Below are 21230 nucleotides of genomic sequence, written 5' to 3'. Positions count from 1 at the left end.
GGCAGACCGTCTCACAAGAGACAGAGTCCTTCAAGGATGGAACTGAGACACCCCCAGGAGAAGGTATCCCAGGCCGAGAGGACACCAAGCCCCACTCCTTTTTAATTTGCTGTTAGTCATCAGCCGTGGCCCAAGCATCTTTTCCATGCAGGACATCGCCCACACGTGCTGTCTCATTGAAGCATCTCTAGGGGCAGCACTGTGCTATCCAAGTGACAACGGTGGCGACAGCAGGATTTAACATTCCTTGACCAGGAATGTTTGCCAGGCCCTGCTCTAAGTGCTTTATATGTATTAACTGACTTAATCTTGGAAAAACTCAACTACAGATGAGGAAACTGAGACACAGAGGGGTTCTGTAACGTGCTCACAGGTCCAATGCTGGCCAGCAGCAGGCTGTTCTGCCTGTCCAGTGAGTGCTCACAGGGCCACCAAGGGGTGACTCAGCAGATGAGTGCTGTGTGGGCTTGAGCGGGAGGCCATGACCTCACAGCCCCCCTGGGCCCCTCCCTCGGGTGCCCCATCCCTGACTAGGGCACAGAGGGAAGGCCCTGAGGGAAGCCAGGGAGGTGATAAGGCACTACGAGCCAAGAAGGTGCCGAAGGGGACTCTCCCAAAGGTCCCTCCCTGGGCACATACACTGTGTCATGCGCCGGTCGTCACTGCTCTGGATGCGGTGGCCATTGTGGAACCAGCTGATGGTGGGGTAGGGCAGGCCAGTCACCTGGCACTCCAGCATGGCCTCCTTGGCCAGGCCCACCTCCAGGTCCTGCAGTGGCCGCAGGAAGTCGGGAATGGACAGCCGCTCCAGCTCGCCCTGCTCTGGCTCCTCGGGGATGGATGGCATCTTCTCCAGCTTCGAGCTGTAAGAACCACAGGGCTGCCCAGAGGCCTGGGCCGCGCCTCCCACCGCAGGGCTGGGCTAGCCCCCTCAGTGGCAGCCCAGGCGGCACCTGGGGCCCTAGGCGGTACCTGGGGCCTGAGGCAGCTGTCCGGGGCTCCTCCACGTAGAGCTGGGCTGAGCAGTGGGCCTGGCCATGGGTGTTGGTGGCACTGACCTCATAGAGCCCCTCATCCTCGCTGCCCACATGGGCGATGTGCAGTGAGTGCAGACCCCCATCCTGCTGCAGCCGCAAGTTCTCGCTCTCCTCCACGGGGTGGCCTGGGGGAGGGAGGGGTGGGATACAGAGCACAGCAGGGGCCCTGCCCTCAGCATACCCCATCCTGGCCTAGGCCCTTGGGGGTCCCTCAGCACTATAGGGCGGGGGTCATACCAAAGTGAGTCCAGGTAACTGAGGGGGGTGGGGTGCCACTGATCTTGCAGTCGAAGCGGGCGGCTCGGCCCTCCAGCACCTCCACGTCTTCCAGCAGCCGTGTGAACAGAGGCGCCAGCGAGGGCCGCACGGTCAGCCGGGCACTGCAGGTCAGCTCATCTGGGGGCAGGGGACAGGGGACAGGGGACAATGCAGAGACAGGGAAGGCCACGAAGGCCCAGCAACCCCAACCTGCCAGTCCTGCCTAAGGTTGGGCAGGAAGCAGGAGCCTGGGCAGAGCCCAGCAAAGGCTCTCAGCACCGGAGGTGACCTTCTCAGGAGGGTGGAAGTTCACAAGGGTGGCCGGTAGGCCACTATGGCAGGCTGGAAATTCCATAGCAGCCCGGGGCCTGGCCCAGCTCTCCCCTCCTCACCACACCCTGCCCTCCCGGAAGGAAGCCCAGCCCAACTCTAGGAGGGTTCCAGAAGCCAAGCCCATTCCCTCTCCAGTGCCCCTCCTTGGAACTCTCCTCTGTGCCCGGGTCATACACACATTCCTGCCTGCCCCAGACCCAGAGCAGATGCCCCTCTACCACCCTACAAAGAGGAGACAATGATCCCTTATGCCGACCCAATGCCTCTTCCTGCTTACAAAGCCCCGCCAGCTTCACCTCAGATGCCACCACCTACAACCTGGTAAGGTAGGTACCATCATCCCTGCCCTTCACACAAGGACAGGACCAAGTCAGAGATGTCATTAGCAACAATAATGCCTGGCATTTATTAGGTGCTACCTTTTGACAGGCGCTGTGCTTTGTTCTTTCCATATGTTATCTCATTAATCCTACCAATCCCCCTACGGAGTAGGTATTATCGTGATCCCTTTCTACAGATGAAGAGTCAAAAGCTTGGAGAGATGAAGTGACTTGCAAAGCTGCAGGGCAGGAGCTGGGACCAGGTCTAGGTTTGCCTGCTACACCTCAGCACGCTGCTCCCTCATGGGCACAGCTAACCTTGACTCAGTACTCCCTCTGTGCCAGGCACCAGTCTAAGTGCTCATTGTCTTGGAGCAGGGGTGCTGCCCCATCTCCCACCCCTTGCACCTCCCCCAAGAGACAGAGCCCCGTTTCCCGGGAGTATGTTCTGCACTCTCAGTCCCCTCCCTCCAGCTCTCAGGCACCACAGCAGCCCTAGGGCCTGAGTGGGCAGTTACCTTTGGCCGTGCTGAGCTTGCAGGTGTAGACACCACTGTCGTCCTCATGCACAGAGGTGAGCAGCAGCTTGCATTTGCGGCCATCGAAATGCATCTTGCATTTGAGCAGCGCAGGCTGCAGCAGGCGGCCTCGGCACAACCAGTCCACCTCCACATCAGTGGGACCCGCCACCAGGCACTCAAACAGCGCCATCTCCCCGGCCCCCACGTCCACGTCCTGCAGGGGGGCCAGCACGGCCAAGGACCGGCTTTCAGGGTGTGCTGGGGGGAAAGCAGCCACAGGGGCCACACACAGAGCAGAGACACACAGGGTGGGGGAGACACACACACGCACACACAGAGAGACAGACAGACACAGAGAGAGAGATGCATTTTGTTCCACTGGAGACAGGGAAAGCCCACCCACCTGGCCAGGACAGCAAGGAGTGCCTAGACCTGGCTTCGAGATGGCAACCCAGGCTGGGCCAGGGAGGGTGACTCATGGGAGGCGAGGGGGCACTAGGAGAGGGGAAATTGAGAGGGCCACGTGGTAGCGGAGACGGCGGCGGGAAAAAAAACACAGCACACCAGCTGGGTACAAACTGGACTTTATTCAAACTAAGAAATTGGTGTTACTGAGTATCTCAGCACCCAGGACAGCAGCCCCCGCCCCTGCACCAAGCCTGGTCCGCTCCCTCATACCCAGGCAGAGCATCCCTGGCCAAGACGTTGAAGGAGGGAGCCCTGCACGGGCCCTAAACCTGCCAGGGCCAGGGCTTGGCCTGGGCCTCTGGCTTTTGGTCTCTTGTGGAATAGAAAGTGTTGTGCCATCAGAACCCTATTTCAGGAATGGTCAGTACCTGCCCCCTTCGCAATGAGACTCTTGTCAACAGCCTCTGCCCCTCTGGGCCCACCCCTCCTGTGGATGCCATGCCTTTCCTTTCCTGCTCCATCTCACCCACCCCAGCTCAGAGGCCTCCTTTCCTGACTGTCACAGACACACAGACAGACAAACGGATAGACAGACAGGCCTGTAGCAGCAGTAGCACATGCGCTCGCCCGATGCTCCCCTGTGGGGAGAGACTGGGGGGCTGGATCCCCCCATGGCCGCCCCTTCCCGGCACTCAGTCCATCTGGCGGCCTCCTGGCCTGCACAGCCATGTGTCCACTCAGGTAGGGAGGGTCCACAGGGGCCCATGTGCTATCCCGGGGTGCTGCATGGGGTGGGGAGGGGAGGCTGGGACGGGTCCGGGCCGGCAGGCCTGGGTCTGTGGGCAGGAGGCAGTGAGACACAGCGAGGTCCGAGAGGTGCCTGAGACAGGGGCGCGGCTCGGAGGGTAGCGGGGGGAGCGCAGGTGCCCCCTGAGCTCACTCGCCTGTGTACAGACAAAAACCTCAGTCAGCAAGCGGCAGGTTAGTGCAGCACACGCACACGCACACGCACACACGCACGCACAGGCGCACGGACCTGGCTAGGGCCCTTTTGGATAGAGAGCTGCCTCTCAGCTCCCCCAAGTCCCCCAAGACCAGCTCTGGGCCAAGAGGGCCGGCAGCTGGCCAGAGGCTGGGTCCCCGGGGTTCCTGGGCAGGCAGAGACTCTGGGCCACCAGGGCAGAGGCATTCACAGGCATGAGGAGCACCCCACAGCCTGGGACATTGGGAGGAATCCCAAAGAGAGAGAAGCACTGAGACATGGGTTAACACAGAGAAGCGAGGCATAGGTAGAGCCAGAGCCTAGAGGAGAAGGAGCAGGCCAGAGAATGAGAGTGGAAGAATCTGGGATCAGGGAGGGGACAACCACAGGGACAGGAGGCACAGAGGAGGGTCACTGAGGCAGGTGGGACCCTGCAGAGAGACTAAGACCCCTTAGGGACTGGGCCCCAGTAGGTGCCTTGGCAGTAACTTGGGAAGTTCTCAGAAATGGCCTCCGCCAGGCATGAAAGGACTGAGCCTTGTGGGAGGCAGGGAGGGCAGAGGGCTGAAGGAGGAGCTAGAAGAGGTCCCTGGTCCTGAGCCATCATGGGAAAGGCTGAGGTAGAAGACAAGAAAACGGCCAGCCCTCCGGGAGAAAAACCCACCGGCCTCGGAGGACAGCCTAGCCAAGGCTGGTCATCCCCACTGCCCGTGTGCTCCCAACTCCACACCTCACAGCTGTGATCAGCCTGGTCCCCTGGGGTCCCTGTGATGCTCCATGCCCAAGTCACCCCAAGGGCCCCTCCGAACGGGTCCAGCCACCACTCACCCACTGCTACCCCAACCACAAAAGCTTCTGCACAGCAATGGGATGGGCAGGGTGGGCAAGGGGGCAAGAGGAGAGGGGGTGTGGGAGTGAGGGAGGGGCCTGGGCAGAGCAGGAGACAAAGGCTCAGAAGAGTGTGCGGAAAGGACGGCTGGTGGTGGGCACAGGGTCTCTGGCTGCTCTCAGGGCTGCGTGATGGGGTATGGGGGAGGCAGCACCATCTAGTAAGCTGAGCATGGGACAATCTGCTGTGTGCCCCAGGCAAGTCGCTTCTTTTCTCTGGGCCTCGGCTTACTCAACTGCAATATAAGCAGCTGGACCAGAGAACCCCTAAGGCCCTTTCAGTGGCGGTGTCCTGTAACTGAGGCCATGTGAGAGCTGTCAGGGTAGGGGCCAGGGCCAGGGCCAGGACGAGGTGGGGGCTCACGGAGCGTGGGAGGTACTCACCTCGGACCTCCAAGCGGGCCTCGCACTGCCGAGCGCCATACTCGTTGACCGCCTTGCACGTGTAGAAGCCGGCGTCGCCGCGCTCCGCAGCCAGGATCCGCAGCCGGCACAGCCCGCCCTCCGCCTCCTCTGCGAAGCGCCGCTGGTCGGGGCGCACGGGCTGGCGGTTTCTCAGCCTGTCAGAGGGGTGAGAACTCAGTCCTGGCCCTGGGCTTGACCTGCGGGTGCAGGGAGGTAGGGCTGCGGGGCCATGTGGGCCTGTCTACCCCGAGCAGCTCGCCCAGGTCCCAGATCAGCCGCAGTGGCCTTGGGTGCCAGGTCCTCACCCTGACTCTGCCGTCCCACCCCCTCCAAGAACTTCCAGGCCACCTCTGCCCCCTGGGCCTCTGCCTTTGCAGAACCCACCGCGCTCAGAATACAGACATGCTAGTTAGCTCTTAACTAGTTCTTAAACTTCCTCATGTCTCATTTTTATTTATTTATAATGGAGAGATAGCCTTCCCATTTCCCAAAAGGGATGTGAAAGAACTTACAATGTTAAAAAAAAAAAAATCACAGCAGGGACCAGACAATCAATTAAAAATAAAAACCAGAACCTGAACCAATGAAACACAAGCAAGCCGAGTGATCGATGTTCCAGGCACCTGGCTGAGCGAGGCACCGCAGCTGAGACCCACATTTAACTCCAGGCTTCCGGCAGCTCAGAAACAAATTGTTAAGAGTGGGCCTAGCACAGAGCTGGGCACAGAGCGGGCCTCAAAAGTCACCCTGCTGTCAACTGATGGGGGTGGGGGGTGGGCAGCCTTCTCCAGGACCCACATGTGGACAAATAGGAGACCATTTATTGCCCAAACCCCTCCCTGGAAGGGGAGGTCCTGAATAAGCCTGGAATAGCAGGGTGAGGGGCAAGTGTGTTGGGGGAGTGGCTGCAATCCCTGGGACGAGGCCTCCTGAGGTAGCTCACAGGGTAGTCCACGCAGGGTCCACTCCTTCCACCCACAGCCGGGCTGGCAGGGGCAAGCCTGGAGCCAGGGAGCTGGTGGGTGGTGCGAGCGGCTGCTACTCACCAGGAGACCACGGGCTTGGGCTCCCCCTGCACGCGGATACTCATGATGACGTCTTGGCCTTCTCTTACTGACTGGTCCATAAGTGAGACCTGCAGGGGGACTCCAAAGTGTCAGGGGAGACAGCATAGTCTTGGCTCCTGGGGGCTGGAGGATCTGGGACAGGGGCCTCTTCCACCCGCCCCGGCAGAGGCTGTCTCTGGGTAAAAGGGTTAATTAGGGGCAAGTTCCAGGTCTCGCTGGAGCCTAAGCATGGCCCTAAGAACAAGGAATGGGAGTACAGGGGAGCCTGGCACCAGCCTCAGGGCTCTGACCTTGAAGGTGGGGGGTGCTTTGGAGCCAGTGTCAGAAGAACGGCGGTTCTGGCTGGGACTGAGCTTCATGGTGGGGGTTCGGGGCCAGCTCTCTCCAGGCTCCGGGAAATCCTCTGGGGGGCTCAGGTACTCCTCGTCCGAGGTGATGGGGCTGCTGAAAGGGGACGAGGACCCACCTGGAGGAGAGACAGAGGAAGATGCCAGTGGAGGAAAGGAGGCCACTGGAATGCTGCACAGAGCCCAGGAGTTGAGGCAGCTGCCCGAAGGCCGGCCCTGCCCTGACCTCACCTCACCTCCTGGGCTCCCACTCACTTCCTGCATGGTCTCGGCAAGTGCCTGCTGTCCCCGAACCCCTGAATCCTCCTCTACCACAGACTCTGCAACATTGGCCCTGCTGACCTCCTGGGAGGGGACACTGTAAGGAATGGCCTGGGGCAAAGGACTCGGGCAGCAGAAGGGCCCATCCTGGGTCTTGTGGGAGACCCAGAATTCCTCTGGCGCAGTAAACCCACGTTCCTGGCATGGAGTGGGGGCCAAACTACCAATCACCAGCTCCAAAAGCAAGTGGTGCACACCTTGGGACCCCAGAGTGGCACAGCCAGAACACCCGTTTCTTGAGTGAGCTGGGCCTGGTGCAGAGGAACGAGCTCCTCAGACCAGCCCCATCCTGACCTCAGACCGGGGCCAATGGGGCAGCACCGTCCAGCTGCCCTTCCCCCTCTCCCTTCTCAGCTTCCTGCCACAGAAAGCCCAGGGGCACCTGCTGGCCCCAGCCCTACAGCATGGACCCCAAACTCTCAGGGGAAAGGAAAGCAGAGCTGGAGTCATCCACAGAACAGGGAAGCTCAGCCTGGGGAGAAGGAGGGGGGCACCAGAGTCCGCCTTGGGGGAGGGGTGTCCCCAGGGCCCTGACGCCCTCCCCCGCAACTGGCCAGGGGCCCAGCCTCGCTGAGCTGGCTCCTATCCGACTGCCAAATACAGACATGAATCTGCCACAGCCCCCGGCCCCTCCTCCAGTTTCCCCACCCCAAGCCCCCATAGTGACTGCACCCCAACTCACCCGAGGCTCTGCACACGGACCCCAGCCTGCGCCTGTCCCAAAGCTCTGCCCTGGCACCAGGCCCTCCTGCTGCCTGCCCTCTGCCCACCCCACCTGGCTCCCCAGGGAGCAGGAGCCCAGGAGCCCAGGAGCCCAGCCCCAACTCAGCTCAGTGGGCTGGCTGACCCAGCTGACAGCCCACACTGAGAAGGCCCAGGGCGGGGGAAGGAGGTGAGGGCTGGCCAGGGGAGAGGCTGGGTGGCAGGCCGGCAGCTGGCTGGGAAGGTGGTGCCTGCTGAGACCGCAGGGAGCCTGGGCCCTGGAGTGGAGGGGAGGAGCGGGGAGGGGCAGAGCACAGCCAGGCTGAATTTAGCCACCCTGCTCATTCCCCGGCAGCGGCAGCAGGATCTGCCTTTTCTCTCCTTACAGCTTCTGGACTCTGACAAGAGCAAAGCCCCTCGGTGGTGCCTTGAGTCAAGGTGTGGGGGCCTCAGTTCCCAGAGCAGGAAGGGGAGGGGAGGCACTGCACCATGGCATTGAAGACACTCGCCCTGATTAGCTCTGACACGTCCCCGCGGCAAATGGCCCCCCTGTTGCCATCGTCCTGACCAAACCACCAAGAAACCCAGCCTGGGAATGCGCTGACGAGCCTCAAATACTACAGAGCCAGGCTGCACCGTTTCCCCTGTGCTGAGACTCAGAACTGTCAAGACCTTCGCCCTCATTCCCAGAGGTGCCCCCCTCAACCGGAGGGAGCCCAGATCCCACCTGTGCCTCCCAGTTCCTGCCATGGCAGGTTTGGCCCTGCAGCCACCCTCCTGCCAGCTCTGCTGGGACACCTGTTGGCAACTTGCCTTCATCCATTGGCCCCACCAGGGCCAACAGTGAGGAGAACAGGGGCTGCTTCCCCCAGATGACCCCTCGTAACTAGCACCCATTTGTACCTAGGCTGGGAAGGGGTTTGGAAACAGCCAGAGAGAAGGGGGTATTGAGCAGGGGTCACATGTCCTTCCTCCTCCTCCCACCACCTCAGCCCCGCCCAGGGCCACATTCCCAAGCTGTGACCTATGTTTCCCGGCATTGCAGTGAGGAAGGAGGGGTGGGGGGCAGGAGGAGGAGGGGCTCACCATTCAGGCTGGCTTCTTGAGGTAGGGATGGGAAGGGAAGTCAGAATGGCACTTGGTGCTTGAGGCATGACCCCCAGCTGACGGTGAGATCGCAGGCATGGCCCCTGGAGGCAGCACCCCCTCCCCTCTGTGGAGCCCTGCTCCAGAGTCACCCCCAGGCTGAGCAGTGCTGAGGCGCCCCAGGCCCAGAGAGGGAGAGCGGGAATTCATGCTGGATTGGCAAGGTTTAAAGGCAGCCTCAGCGACCCCTGGTGGTGTTTGGGGGAATAGCACTCTGGGGCATCCAGCCACCAAGCAAGCCTGTTCTCAAGCCCCTGGAGAGACAGGGACAGTCAGAGCAGCCCACGCAGAAGGCTCAGGCTCCAGAGGGGGCAGAATGAGGCCTCTGATACAAGACATTGGTCCCTGCCCCTCCATACCCCTAAAACTTCATGGCCAAGGAAGCTGATGGAGGATCCCAGGGGCTTCACATCAGGCTCTGGTACCACCTAGGTTTCCCTGGCCCCCTAGCCAAAGCCACCTTTGTAGCCAGTCCCTGATATCCTGGCCCTGACCCATCCACAATCCCAGCTCTCTCTGTGGACAACACATTTTCACCAGCTAGGAAGCTGGGAGCAGGTGCCCTCTAAACCGGAGAGGTACATACACTCACCGGCCCTGAACGACTCACCGTGGAAGTGCCGCCCCTTCACACTTGCCGGCCACCTCCCACGCAGACCCTGTGCCCATGTCTGTCCTTTCAACATTGCTCCCAGGTCAAACTCATTTAACGAAAATACTGGCACTTGGGAGCCCATGGGAAACCTTCTCTCCCCAGACCAGCACATCCAGCTGGTCCCAACTGTTTCCAACGCCCCCTGCGGTGTTCACACAATAGACATAGTTGCAGCCACCACTGCTAGCATCTAGTACACGAAAGGTGTTGCACAAGGCTCTGTGCATCAGGGCTTCTAAGAACAATCCTTGAACTAACCACATCAGGACCGCCTGGGGCTTATTTAAACTATAGATTCCTCAGCCTTACTCCAGCCAGCAGAATTAGATTCCCTGAAATGGGGAGTCAAGAAACTGCATTTTAAAAAAGCACCCCAGGTGACTCTTATGTACATGAAAGTTTAGAGACCACTACTGATCCTCATGGGAGAAGGACACCCCTAAGAGATGGTATCACTGAGTCTCATCTCACTGGGACATTGAACTTCAGATCAGGGCTTTGGACCTAGGAGGTCTGACTCCACAGTCCATCTCCTTCCCATGGCACCCTCTGGCCTCCCATCTTGGGCAAGGTCTCTAACTCTATGGCAGTGGTTCTCAAAGTTTCCTGTACATCAGATCACCTGGATGGCTCCTTAGACCACAGATTGCTGGGCCCCACTCCCAGAGTTTCTGATTCGGCAAGACTGGGCTGGGGCCAATAATATATATTTCTGACACATTTCCCAGGTGATGCTGATGCTGCTGGTCTGGGGACCACACTTTGAGGACCAGTGCTCCAGGGTCTTCTCTCCTATCCCACCCACACTCTTAGGCAGAGCTTTATCACCCTTGAAGCTGCATGTCCTACCCAGCCTCTGCATGTTACCCCGGTTGTTCCACAGGCTTGCGAAGCCACAGGGACCTCTGTCCACCCACTGCCACCTCACGCACAGCCCCTGACTGTTCAGGAGGGCCCCCAGGCATGGCTGTGAGGGCTAAGGAATGGTAAAGACATGGTAGTGTCTTCAGGAGCCTCCGGCTGGTGGAGAAGACAAGTCAGACACACAAACAACTATAATAGCAAGCACAAATGATAAGGTAGTGAAAGAGAAGCAGATAAGGGCCACAGGGTACAGAGAGCAGGAGATGACTTTTGGCTCAGGGAGGAAGACTGAACAGAGGGAAGGGGCAGTATTGGAATTAGAGTTTGGTTTAAGTAAGAAAAAGGGAAAAGCATTCTAGGCAGAGGAAACCGCACAAGCAAATGTTTGAGGCAAAAAGCACGTGTGCAGAGGGCTGTGGCGCCACCGTCTGGCTGTAGAACTGGGTAAAGAAGTCAGGAGTGGGGCGTCTTAACGCTAGAGCAGGTGCCTCCCAGGGTCGGCCTCAGGCCTCTGGGTCCAGACAGTAGAGGCCAGCTGAAAGCATGTGGCCTTTACTCTGTAGGCAAAGGGGACTCTGGATTTTTGAGGAAGCAGTGACATGCAGCAGGTTAACCAACATTTCTCTGTGGTTTGGCCCCTCCCAAACTGCCCTCCACACGCACCATCTTGGCAGGTTCCCCACAGGCATCTCTTTAAATTGCCCGTGGAAAGCGAGAAAGGCAGGCATGGGCTGGCCTGACATCCCACAGGGGGCCACCTCTTGGACAAGGAGAAGAGTGGTGCTGAGAAGGTTTTGGGTTTTGTTTAAAATGTACAAGGCCCCAGAGAGAATCTCACACGGTCAGCCTGACCTAGCCCCAGAAGTGTTTAATTGCTTCCGTATGACTCTGCGGTTGCTGCAGGTTAGAGACAGCATTAGTACCAATAGTAAATTAGCTCCCCACTCTGACAGGCCAAGAGTGATGATGTCCCACTCCAGGTAACAGCCTTGGGTAGCCAACCTGTCAGGCAGACCTGTTTCTGGCAGACAGGAGTGGGGGAGGGAGGGCTGAGTCTGGGCAAGGGGACCATGCCCTGCTGCTTTTCCAGATGTTGCCCAAACCCCGCCAAGGGCTGACAACAGGGGCCACATGGCATGGCCCTCCATCGGCAGCCACTGCCATGGCAAGGAACAACCTGCAACTATACAGCAGGCAGCTGGGGACCTGGGGCAGGAGGGTGTAGACATTGGTCCTATGGTTTTCTTCCTTTCCTTTTGCATTCATGACCTCCAATAAACAAGTCTTTTTCTGCTGTGACACTGTGACAAGAAAACAGTGCCAGCTAAAGTATAGTGAAGAGGCCAAGGTCTTTGATGGAAAATGCTAGAATCTTGGGCTTAACTATATGAGACCTATGCAGGATGGAGGCTCGGGCCCCTGGGGTCTCCCACATCCCCCTTCCTCCTGACAGCACCCAGAAGACCTCCTGTCAGGGCCCACGTGTGCTCACCTAGGCATGCAAGGAAACAAATGGGACCACAGCCACAGTGGAGGTGGTGAGTCAACACAGAAAGGAGAGAAAAAAACCCAATGTCACCCACCCGCAGGGGGCACCAGCAGTCCCCTCCCAGTCGGTTTGAGCACAACTCCACCTCAACCTCAAACTCTTTCAGAGTGGCAGGAAAGGGGACAGGGTAGTGTAGTGCTACGGTCCCCAACCCCCAGGCTGTGCGACACCGCCTGAGCTCGGCACCCTCCCCCACAACACCCCCCCTTCCCCAGTCTGTGGAAAAATTGTCTTCCATGAAACTAGCCCCTGGTGCCAAAAAGGTTGGGGACCACCGGATTGGTGGTTAGGCCTGTAGGCTTGGGAGATTCAGAAACAGGGCTTCAAAGCATGACTGCAGCCTCCAACTGGCCCTGTGCTCCTAGAGCTGAGTATCCCAACAGGACAGTCACCAGCCACCTCTGACTATTTAAATGCACAGTTATTAAAGTGAAATGAAATTAAAAATGCAGTTCCTCAGTCACTGTAGCCACATTCCAAGTGCTCAATAGCCTCAGATGGTTCATAACTACCATACCGGACACTGTACCTATAGAAAATGTCCATCATCACGGAAAGTTCTATTGACCAATGCTGCTTTAGAGTAATTTGCTAAAGCTTTCCAAGTCTCAGTGTCCTCCTCTGTAACATGGGCATAATAATGGAACCTACCTCACAGGGCTGGACTAAATGTGACGACAGCCCAATCTACACGGGGCCTGGTAAAAATGAAGCACTCACTGGATGTTAACTAATCACATGATTTTTACCTGGTACCCACACTAACTTTATTTGCTTCATGGGGGACTTGTTTCCATCACCCTAAATCACCTGTTGCTTATAACATGCATAGGCAGACTGCAGGTGATCAATAAAGGCTGCTGGCCTGGTGCCAGCCCTACATCACTTACTCTTCACGTGTTTGTCTTCCCAGCTGTAAAATGGGAATATCACCACCTGTCACATGTCCCTTAAGGGATATATTAAACACGGTACAATGTAGCTCAAGGGAAGAGATGTGAAAGGGATTGGGAAAAGTATGTGGCACGTCCAAACAGAAGAAACTGTTTAGAGAGATGTAGCACTTGGCACCAGGTCGGCACTCAATAAATGCTTGCGTGATGGATGCAGGCAGCTTTGCTTTGGTTAAGCACACTTCTCACACTCCACGGCCACCCGCCCCGATCTACACATCTCCTCTGGGAGAAGGGCTGTGCTCTCAGGAGAGTCATTCAGTGGGGTGGGAGGGTGCTGGCGAGGCCCAGGCCCTTCCGGCACAGACCCTGCCCCCAGACCACAGCACGCAGGGCTGCATTCTCTAGACACCCATTCCCTGGTTACCGTGGTTCTCAACCAGGAATTGAGATCTGTGGGCCCTCAAAAAGCAGGCGCTGTTGGGTGGACACCCCAAGAGGGTGCTGGGCAGCCAGCCCTGGTTATCACATCACTGGGGGTGGAGGGGCAGGGCAGGAGAGTGAGGAGCAAGAGGGCGGTGGCTGCACACAGACCTCTTCCCATGAGACACTGCCCACTGCCTCCCTCCACCTGCTCCCCGCTGCGCCCACAGCAACACTGCTGGACACCCTCCCCTAGCCACACCCCTCACCCCCTGTAGACTCCAGGCCTGGGACCCCCACCCCCGAGTCCTTGCCAAATGTCTGTGCCACTCCCTGGTTCCGCCTACTCCTGCTGCTCTCCAGGTCCACTGGCCCCTGTCCAGCCACTTTGGACCAAACAGTGCCTTGTAGGGTAAGAAAGTCAGCTTGCTCCACGACAGCCAGAGCTGAGTCTAGACCCACGTGCCTGCCCCTCAGGCCCTTGAGCCAGCCTGACTTACAGGGGCTGCTGTCTTGCTGCAATGCCTGGTGCGACCGACTAATGTGATGAAGACTTTCTGGCTCCCCAGAGATACCACGATGGGCACAGGACACAAGGCTGGGAAAGATGGGGGGCCTGGGGGCTGTAGGCCTTGCCAGGGCAAGAGTGGAGTCCCCAAGGCACAGAGAGTGTGAAGAAAAAGGGCAGAGAAGGATAAAGCGCTTCCCAGATCCTCATGGAAACCTGAGCACAACATCACCCCTTAATAACGCTAACAACTAACATTTGTCTACAGCTTTACAGTTCATAAAGCTCGTTCACACATTCGCTTTCAGCAGTTAGGATGGTATAATTATCTCTGGTTTACAATGAGGAAACCAAGCTCAGGGAGATTCAAAGGAGCAAACACAGAACTCCCAGTCAAGGGCTGACAGCTGCCTTGCCCCAAGCTGCCTTCCCAACCTTAAAAGGCTCCCAAATGGCCCTGAGCCAGTATCAGGGCACCCCCAGGTACCTCTGGCCAAATCTCAGCCCAAGCCAACTGTTGACTGGAGTCCTGGGACCAGGCTTGAGCCCCCTAAGGAGAGCTGCGAGCTGAGTCAGAGGCCAGATCTCAGAGGTGATGGAAGGACGGGAAGCACGCAGCAGAGGGGCGGGTATGATTCAGCGCAGTGGGAGGGGTGAGAAGGAGAAAGCCTAAAACATGGGCTCCTGAGAGGGATATGCAAACTAAAGAAGATGGGGACCTGCCTTTCCACAAGCCAGGCAGGGCAACCAAAGGCTCTAATGTAGCACGAGACCAAGACTGGACGCCACCAAGAACTCCCTCATCGTGTAGGCTCTGCCATCCTGTCTCTTGCAGCACTCAGTGGAAGAAAGGGACAGAACAGCGTGTGCTGTTCCCCTCCTGGCATGTCCCACCCCTCCCCGTGCCAGTCTGAATCCCAGCCTCCTTCAGGGCCCGACGTCTCTTGCTGCAGGCGTCCTACGGCGCTGACCTGACTCAAACACCTGTTTGACTATCCTCAGCACTGGATTCATCTGCCTGGCACCGTCCCCCAACCTAGGTCCCCTGATCCAGGTCTGGTCACCCAGTGGTAACCTCTTGGAGGGCTGAATCTGTCTTTTCCTCCTGTAACGCCCCTCCCCACACTTCCCTCCTCCACCCCTACCACCCTGAGTCATCGCATTGCCCGGCCCAGCAACCCTGAATGAGCAGCACTGGCCATACACACGGACACTGGCCCAGCGCCGCCAGAACCAGAAAGAAACTGGGCTGAAACCCAAAGAAAGTAGTCTGACACCAAGTAAGGGCTTTCACAAAAATAGAAAACAAGGCGGCTTCATCACTGCCCTCTCTGAAGAGGTGCTCTCCACTGTACCCTCTCTACAGCTTCGGATTCAACAGAAGCAGGGGAGGTGGGTTGTAGCACTTGAACGCATCCTTCACTGGGAGGGAGGGCTGTCCTCAGAAGGCTCGTGGCGGCTCTTAAAGCTCTTTGAGCCAAGAGATGCTTTTTTTTGGACACTCAAGGACAATTTGCTTCCCCCACAGGACCCTGTTCAGGGAAATGCCCTGGGAGGATGGCATTTAGAGGATGTCTAAAGACAAATTTCTCTGACTTCATGAATTGGCCAACCTTGTGTGTGCCTTGGGAATTTGGCCCCTGCCCCTCCCTAAGGCCTGGGCCATTTAAAATGCTGCCACCAGGGCTGCCGGCACCAAGAACCAAGAACGGACTGTGCGTGGACTATGCATGCTGGCTGAGAGCCTGAGCTCTCCACTGGGAGTGGGGAGGGGCCTGGGCCCACGGCCTCCCTCAGAACCTCTGGAAGTGCTACGGCTCTCCCCCACCCAGCCCTGGGCTCCCCGGGCTCCCTACCGGGTCTCACGGCCAATGAGGCAGCACAGCTGGCCTGGCCCAGCTCGTTGGTGGCGGTGGCCATATAGCTCCCGGCGTCAGTCGCCCGGGCCTCCCTGAGCAGCAGGGTGTGCCGCTCACCCTCGGCCCGGACCAGGAGGCGGCCCTCGCTGCGCAGCACTGACCCATCCTTGTGCCAGGACACTGTGGGGAAGCACAGGGGAGCCAGCTTGTCATGGCTCGTGGGCGCCCACTAGAAAAATCACACCTTGCCCACACACACCCCACAGGAGCCCAAACCACTCTAATCGCCACCCCAGGGAATCGTGAGGAATCTGCCCTCGCTCAGGGAAGCCCAGGTTGTCCTCCCCATCTCAGTATGGGGGGGGGGCCTGGAAAATCTCCCTTAACACACACACAGGAGTCAGGGCAGCCCACTTGGAGGGGATAACTGCCCTCCTCCCCATCCCTCCCTTCCCTGTCTTGAATGCTTCCCCCTCCCCCAGTGTCAGCCTGGCCCCAGCCCTGGGAGCTCACCTTGCGGTGGGGGGTTGGCGGTGATGATACACTTGAGCAGCACATCGGCCCCTGGCGCCACCACCACATTCTGCAGGGGGATCTCAAACACGGGGGCCTCCAGGGGCTCCTCTCCAGCGGACACATAGGAATCATCCGAAGATTCTGCTGGACACAGGAGTGCCAGGGTAAGGGGACAACTCAGGGGGAGACAGAGCATTGGCAGCCTGCATCCTAGAAAGCCATGCCCAAAGACAGGGGCTTCAAGAAGGCAGAGGCTGGGGGAGTTATGGGTCTCTCTCCTGAACGTCCTAAGACAGGGAAAAAAGAAAGCTGGGAGGAGGGTACTCAAACAGGACAGGGCAGCCTTGACTCCAGTCAGTTTGGCTGTTCCTCAACTTCGTCCACAATTAGAGCATCGGTTTCTGGCGGAAGCCAGGGACCCCGCTGTGTATGTCTCTACATAAATCAGTCATCACATGTGGTGTACCAGGCCCTATGCAAGGTACTCGGAGAGGTGCAAGATGGTACAAGCTGCCAAATGGTCAGAGGACAAGCTAACAGCATCCCAAGACTTAAGCAATAGGAAGCAACATGTCATAGGGCAACATATGGTGAGCTGTCAAATTCTTGATGCCACCAGCTTCAAAAGAGGGAATGGCAGGGGGCTCTGAGAGGCCTATGAAAATCAGCTTTGAATCTGTCCATTCACCAAAGTGACCATGCACTTGCTGCATATTGAGCACTGTACGGCTACCAGGGACACTACAGGAAATAAGATGCAGCCTGGCTTACAAGAAGCTCATACAGACAAAGAGATAATGAAACTCTATTGTTGCAGATCTCTCTGGGTATTTTCCAACTGTGACATTCTATAAGCTAGATAAAGGACAATGTAGGTAGCCAAAAGAGCAGTGAGAGTCCCAATTCTGCTGTTTTTCAGCTACATACCCGTGGGCAAATTAGATAACCTCTCTGAGCCTCAGTTTTGTTATCTGGAAGATGGACGAGATAGCACCCAACACTCTGTAGAGCTGGCACACAGATGAAACAAGATAACATCCTTAAGGTTCCTGTTAACACAGTGCTGGGATGAGGTTGTGGATAGGCAATAATGGTGGCCAGCAGGACAACTGACAGGAACCTAATCGTCTCTTAAGATTCTGAGGTGGTGATACTTATATGCAAAATAATTTTGATGAAGAAAAATACAGAGTGGTAAGTGCAATGAAAGTGATACGGGCAGGGTCTCCGGAGAGCAGTGGGGAGAGGCATCTGGCCTGGGGCAGCAGTGGAAGCGAGTCAAGGATGGCTTCCTCTGCCTCTCTCCAGGAGTGGGCCCCAACCTGATATTGGGGATGAGCATTAGGGCCGGGCATTCTTCTGCTGGTGATGTTGGTCATCACCCCTGGGAATGCTGGGAGACCACACAAAGGCAGGCAAGTGTAGGGACCACAGCTCAGCCGTGCAACATGCAAGGATGTGAAAGAGGAGGCTGGAAGGGAAGGCCGGGTCAGATCTCAGCGTCTATAGATGGTTCAGGGACAGTGCTGAGATGGGAAGGGCAGAGTAGAGGTGGCTGGCCTAAAGTTTGCCTGTAACAGAGACTTGGCAAATTATTTGAGACCATCTATACCATCTCTTCTCCACAGAGAGTTGGGGGCTTTGGTGGGGCTCCTTAGGTTCCCATCAGTGCGCCCCCCATCAGTGGTCCTTGAGCCAACAGCCTAGCAGGCCACTGGACCCAGGGACCTATGGCAGGCATCCGGGCACCAGTCCCTACTCACACCTCAGCCCCACCCAGCCTCAACGAAACAGTCCGCCTCACCAGCAGCAGGTTCTAGCACAAGGACTTCACTCAATCCTTCACTCAAACTCGAGTCTGTGTTCACGCCTCCGGCAAACCCATCCTCACTGCCGACCAGCAGCCTCAAGCCAGACTGCAGAGCAGTCTTGCTCTCCCCAAACCCTTTCCCACCCAGGTCTAGGCACCTTCTCGGCCCTCCCCGAGGCCTTACCGAGCTCGGGAGAGGTGGGCCGGGCCCGGCGACCTTTGCCCTGGCTGCGGGTCCCTCTGCTGTCCCAGGCCCCCCAGGGACCGTCCTCCTCAGGCCCTCTGCGGCGCAGCCTCTTCTCGGCCTCAGGTCCAGCTCTGTTCTTCTCCAAGGTCTGGGGCACAGTAACGCCCTCCAGGCCAGGCGTGGCCCAGGGCAGGAAGCGCACCGCCTGCGCTGGGGGCTCCCGCTTTCGTCCGGGGGGAACTTTTGTCCTGGCCTCTGGGGGATCGGCGGCGGCGGGTGGCACGGGGCTCCTGCACTCCTGGATAGCTCTGCCCCGGGTCAGCGGGAACTGGTCTCGACGCCTAACCTCTTGCTGCGGGCCGTCCCCCAGCTCCGTCCGGCCCAGCGGCCCGCGGCTCCTGGGCCTCCCTGGCTCGTCCCCGGGCTTCCCCGCGACGCTCGGAGGGGCAGGCTGGGCTGCTGTGGGGCTCACGGCCCGCGGGGTCTTAGGAGTGGAGGGCCGGGGGAAGAGCGGGGCCTCGCCTGGCTCTCGAGGGGACGGGGCGCGATGCAGCGTGGCGCGCAGGGACTCGTGAGAGCGCACCAGCTCCTCCCGCGACGTAGAGCGGCGGATGCGGCCCAGCTCCTGGGCGAAGCGCAGCTCGAGGTCGGAGGCCGGGCTGCGCTGCCGTGTGCGCTCGTCCAGTGAGGCCGCCTTCTGCTGGAACAGACGGCGCCGCTCGGCCACGCTGCCCGACGGCGCCCGCAGCTCCTCCTGCGAGGCCCGGGGCGTGCCCCACGGCGCGCCGCCCTCCGACTTGGGCTGCTCCAGCGAGCGGGCCTTGCGCAGGGGCACCCAGGGCCGCAGGGGTGCCGGCGGCGAGTCGCTGCGCTCCAGGCTGCGCCGTCGCTCCTCGAAGAACTGCAGCTTGTCCAGGATGCGGGAGCCGGCGCGCACCAGCCTGGGCGAGCGGCCGAGCGCCGACAGGCGGCCGGAAGCCTCACTCAGGGGCGTCTGAGGGCGGGACTCTGCCGTGCCTGCCAGCGAGGGCCCCGACGACTTGGACTTTTTCCCTCGCTTGTCTTCGGCGGTGGCGTCCTCGGCTAGCACCGGCTCCTGAGTGCGCCGGTGGGGTGATGTGGGGGTGGCCGCGGGCTGGGTGCTGGGTCCCAGCGGGGAGCGCTTACCCACCCGAGGGGACGGTGGGGGGAGCAGCGCGGATTTGGAGGGAGGTGGAGGGGCCGGGCGACGCGGGGCTTCGCTGGCCAGCTGAGGCTGAAGGTCGGGCTCCTCCCTGCGCAATCCGCTCTGAGGGACGCTGCTGCAGAACCAAGATGGAGAGGGGTAGAGGATTCAGGGGGCCTCCCCTCCTAGACTCTTAGCTTGTGACAGGAATTGGGCGGTGGGGCATGCTGGGCAGGCTTGTGAGTGACATGGGCCAGACCCTCCCCTCCCCCCACCTCCCGCCAAGAGGAGGGCACAGCCAGAGCAGGTGCTGGGGAGAGGCTGGCGGCTCTGGCACCAGACTGGGCTAGTGGCTGGGTCCAGGTACAGACCCTGCCCCAGGGACTCTGGCCAGCCCCCTCCCCCCAGCCCCAGAAGCTGGGAAACAGCCGAAACAGAACTGAGCATGAGGGAGAGAAAAGAATGAGGCTTAGAACCCAAAGGATGAAGTGGTGTGAGAAGACAGGAGGGTTGGGTGGGGAGGGGCCCTCTCAGGAATGCAGCCTCCCACTCATTCCTGTCTCCAGCTGGCCCCACACCCCTGCCCATTCTCAGCAGGACACACCCCATTCACAGTGGCACCTAGAAGAGCAGTAGCTGCCTCCCGGACCAGGCACAAGCCTTCAGGGGGCAGTGCCCCATCCCTGAGGTCACCATGCAGACCCCAGCCATCGCTAACACCATCACCAGTGCTGATAGGAGGTGCTGGTACCCACACCCCCTCATTAGAACTTTGACTTTGCTCTGCCCCTAGGAAAGGTATCTTGAGTCCTTGGAAACGCCCCCGAGAAGCACAGAAGCTCCCCCAAAGGAGTATACTCAGAAATAACTCAGCTCAGAAATAACTACCAAGTGGGCCTGAATAGGGGGTGTGGGCCAAGAGGAGGAGGGAAGGAGCCTGTCACCCCAGAGTACCTCTCTCCCTTAACAGAGCTTTGATGCCCAAGAGCTGGGCCTCAGTTTCCCCCATCTGGACCCTTGGGGGACACATCAAACATAAAGATTAGCAAGAAAAGGAATTAGCTATTATAATACTGGACACATTAGAAAAAGCTCAATAAAAACTTAGGAAATGGCTAATCGAATACTTACTGTGTGCCAAGCAGGTACTAAGTGCTTAAAATGCATTGAGTCATTTAATCTGCACAACAGTCCTGTGAGATAGGAACTGTTATTATCCCCATTCACAGATGAAGAAGCTGAGGCTTAAAAGAGGTTAAATGCCTTACCAAAGTGACACAGCTAGGAAATGGCTGGTGCTGGAACTGAAACCCTGGAAGTCTGAATCCTCAGCCTTTATTCCCTCTAAAATGTCGGAGTTTTCAGGGGCACAGAAGGGGGAGAAATAGGGTACCAGCCATGAGCAGAAGTATTAGGGGTTCCCAAGTTTAAGGATGTTTTAGCCTTCCTGGGATGTGGTAGCCAGCCACACTGCAGACCCACCTCTGGCTAAGGGGAAGGGGAGCTGGCAATCCAGACTGCCCCATGGGAGAAAAATCTCAACCAGCCACCTGCAGGGAGGCACAGTCTACTCTAGGGGAGGGGCAGCTGAGTCCCTGAGGAATGGCCTCTGGGAACTGGGTGAGGCCTGGAGAGAAATTGGGGACAGCAGAGGAGGCCTCTTGCTGGCAGCTCTGCACTCTAGGCCAGACTCTGTACCACAGACATCACTAAGGAAATGGGTTCCTCCGAAGTTGCCATAGCAACTCCAGGCTCAGGCTGGGGCCTGGTAAAGAAAGGCAGGGAAGGAAAGGCGAGTCCAGGGCACTGGAGCGCCTTGTAAGGCCAATAGGATAAGCCAAGGGAGCCTCCCTTTCCCCTGTCCCCGCCCCCAGTCTCTCCCCCACCCACCACTAGCCACTACAATCACCCTCAAAACAGCCTCCCCTGCAGGACCCTTCTTTCTCCTCCAAGATAGTACCTGCCCCCCACACCCATGCCCATCACAACCCAGGTCCTCCTAAGCTTCCCAGGTGCCCCCAATACCTCTATCATCAGACATTCCCCTTGTGCTATAGACTCCCTCC

At 58.5% G+C, this 21230-nt stretch overlaps 1 protein-coding gene across 8 annotated transcripts in view; it reads right to left on the bottom strand.

Annotated features, from left to right (window-relative positions):
- Positions 1 to 21230, bottom strand: part of SPEG (striated muscle enriched protein kinase) — a 55794-nt gene that overhangs the window by 23868 nt on the left and 10696 nt on the right. For 3 of the 8 annotated variants that reach the window (XM_012740149.3, XM_012740152.3, XM_076005968.1), the window contains 10 exons: positions 17997 to 19300; positions 16000 to 16143; positions 15484 to 15666; positions 6510 to 6685; positions 6199 to 6287; positions 5132 to 5307; positions 2467 to 2727; positions 1275 to 1433; positions 973 to 1162; positions 640 to 863 (listed from right to left, as the gene is read on the bottom strand). In XM_012740149.3, coding sequence (XP_012595603.3) covers positions 640 to 863; positions 973 to 1162; positions 1275 to 1433; positions 2467 to 2727; positions 5132 to 5307; positions 6199 to 6287; positions 6510 to 6685; positions 15484 to 15666; positions 16000 to 16143; positions 17997 to 19300 — 2906 coding nt within the window. Of the gene's footprint in view, positions 1 to 639; positions 864 to 972; positions 1163 to 1274; positions 1434 to 2466; positions 2728 to 3039; positions 3822 to 5131; positions 5308 to 6198; positions 6288 to 6509; positions 6686 to 7569; positions 11944 to 15483; positions 15667 to 15999; positions 16147 to 17996; positions 19301 to 21230 lie in introns of those variants that run through there. The other 5 variants (XM_012740151.3, XM_012740154.3, XM_012740159.3 and 2 more) reach the window with 4 other exon arrangements.

Source organism: Microcebus murinus, chromosome 8 (genome assembly GCF_040939455.1).
Source record: "Microcebus murinus isolate Inina chromosome 8, M.murinus_Inina_mat1.0, whole genome shotgun sequence".
NCBI classification, from domain to species: Eukaryota; Metazoa; Chordata; class Mammalia; order Primates; family Cheirogaleidae; genus Microcebus; species Microcebus murinus.
Note: the sequence above shows the minus strand (reverse complement) of the source record. Positions and strands in the feature narration are given on the sequence as shown.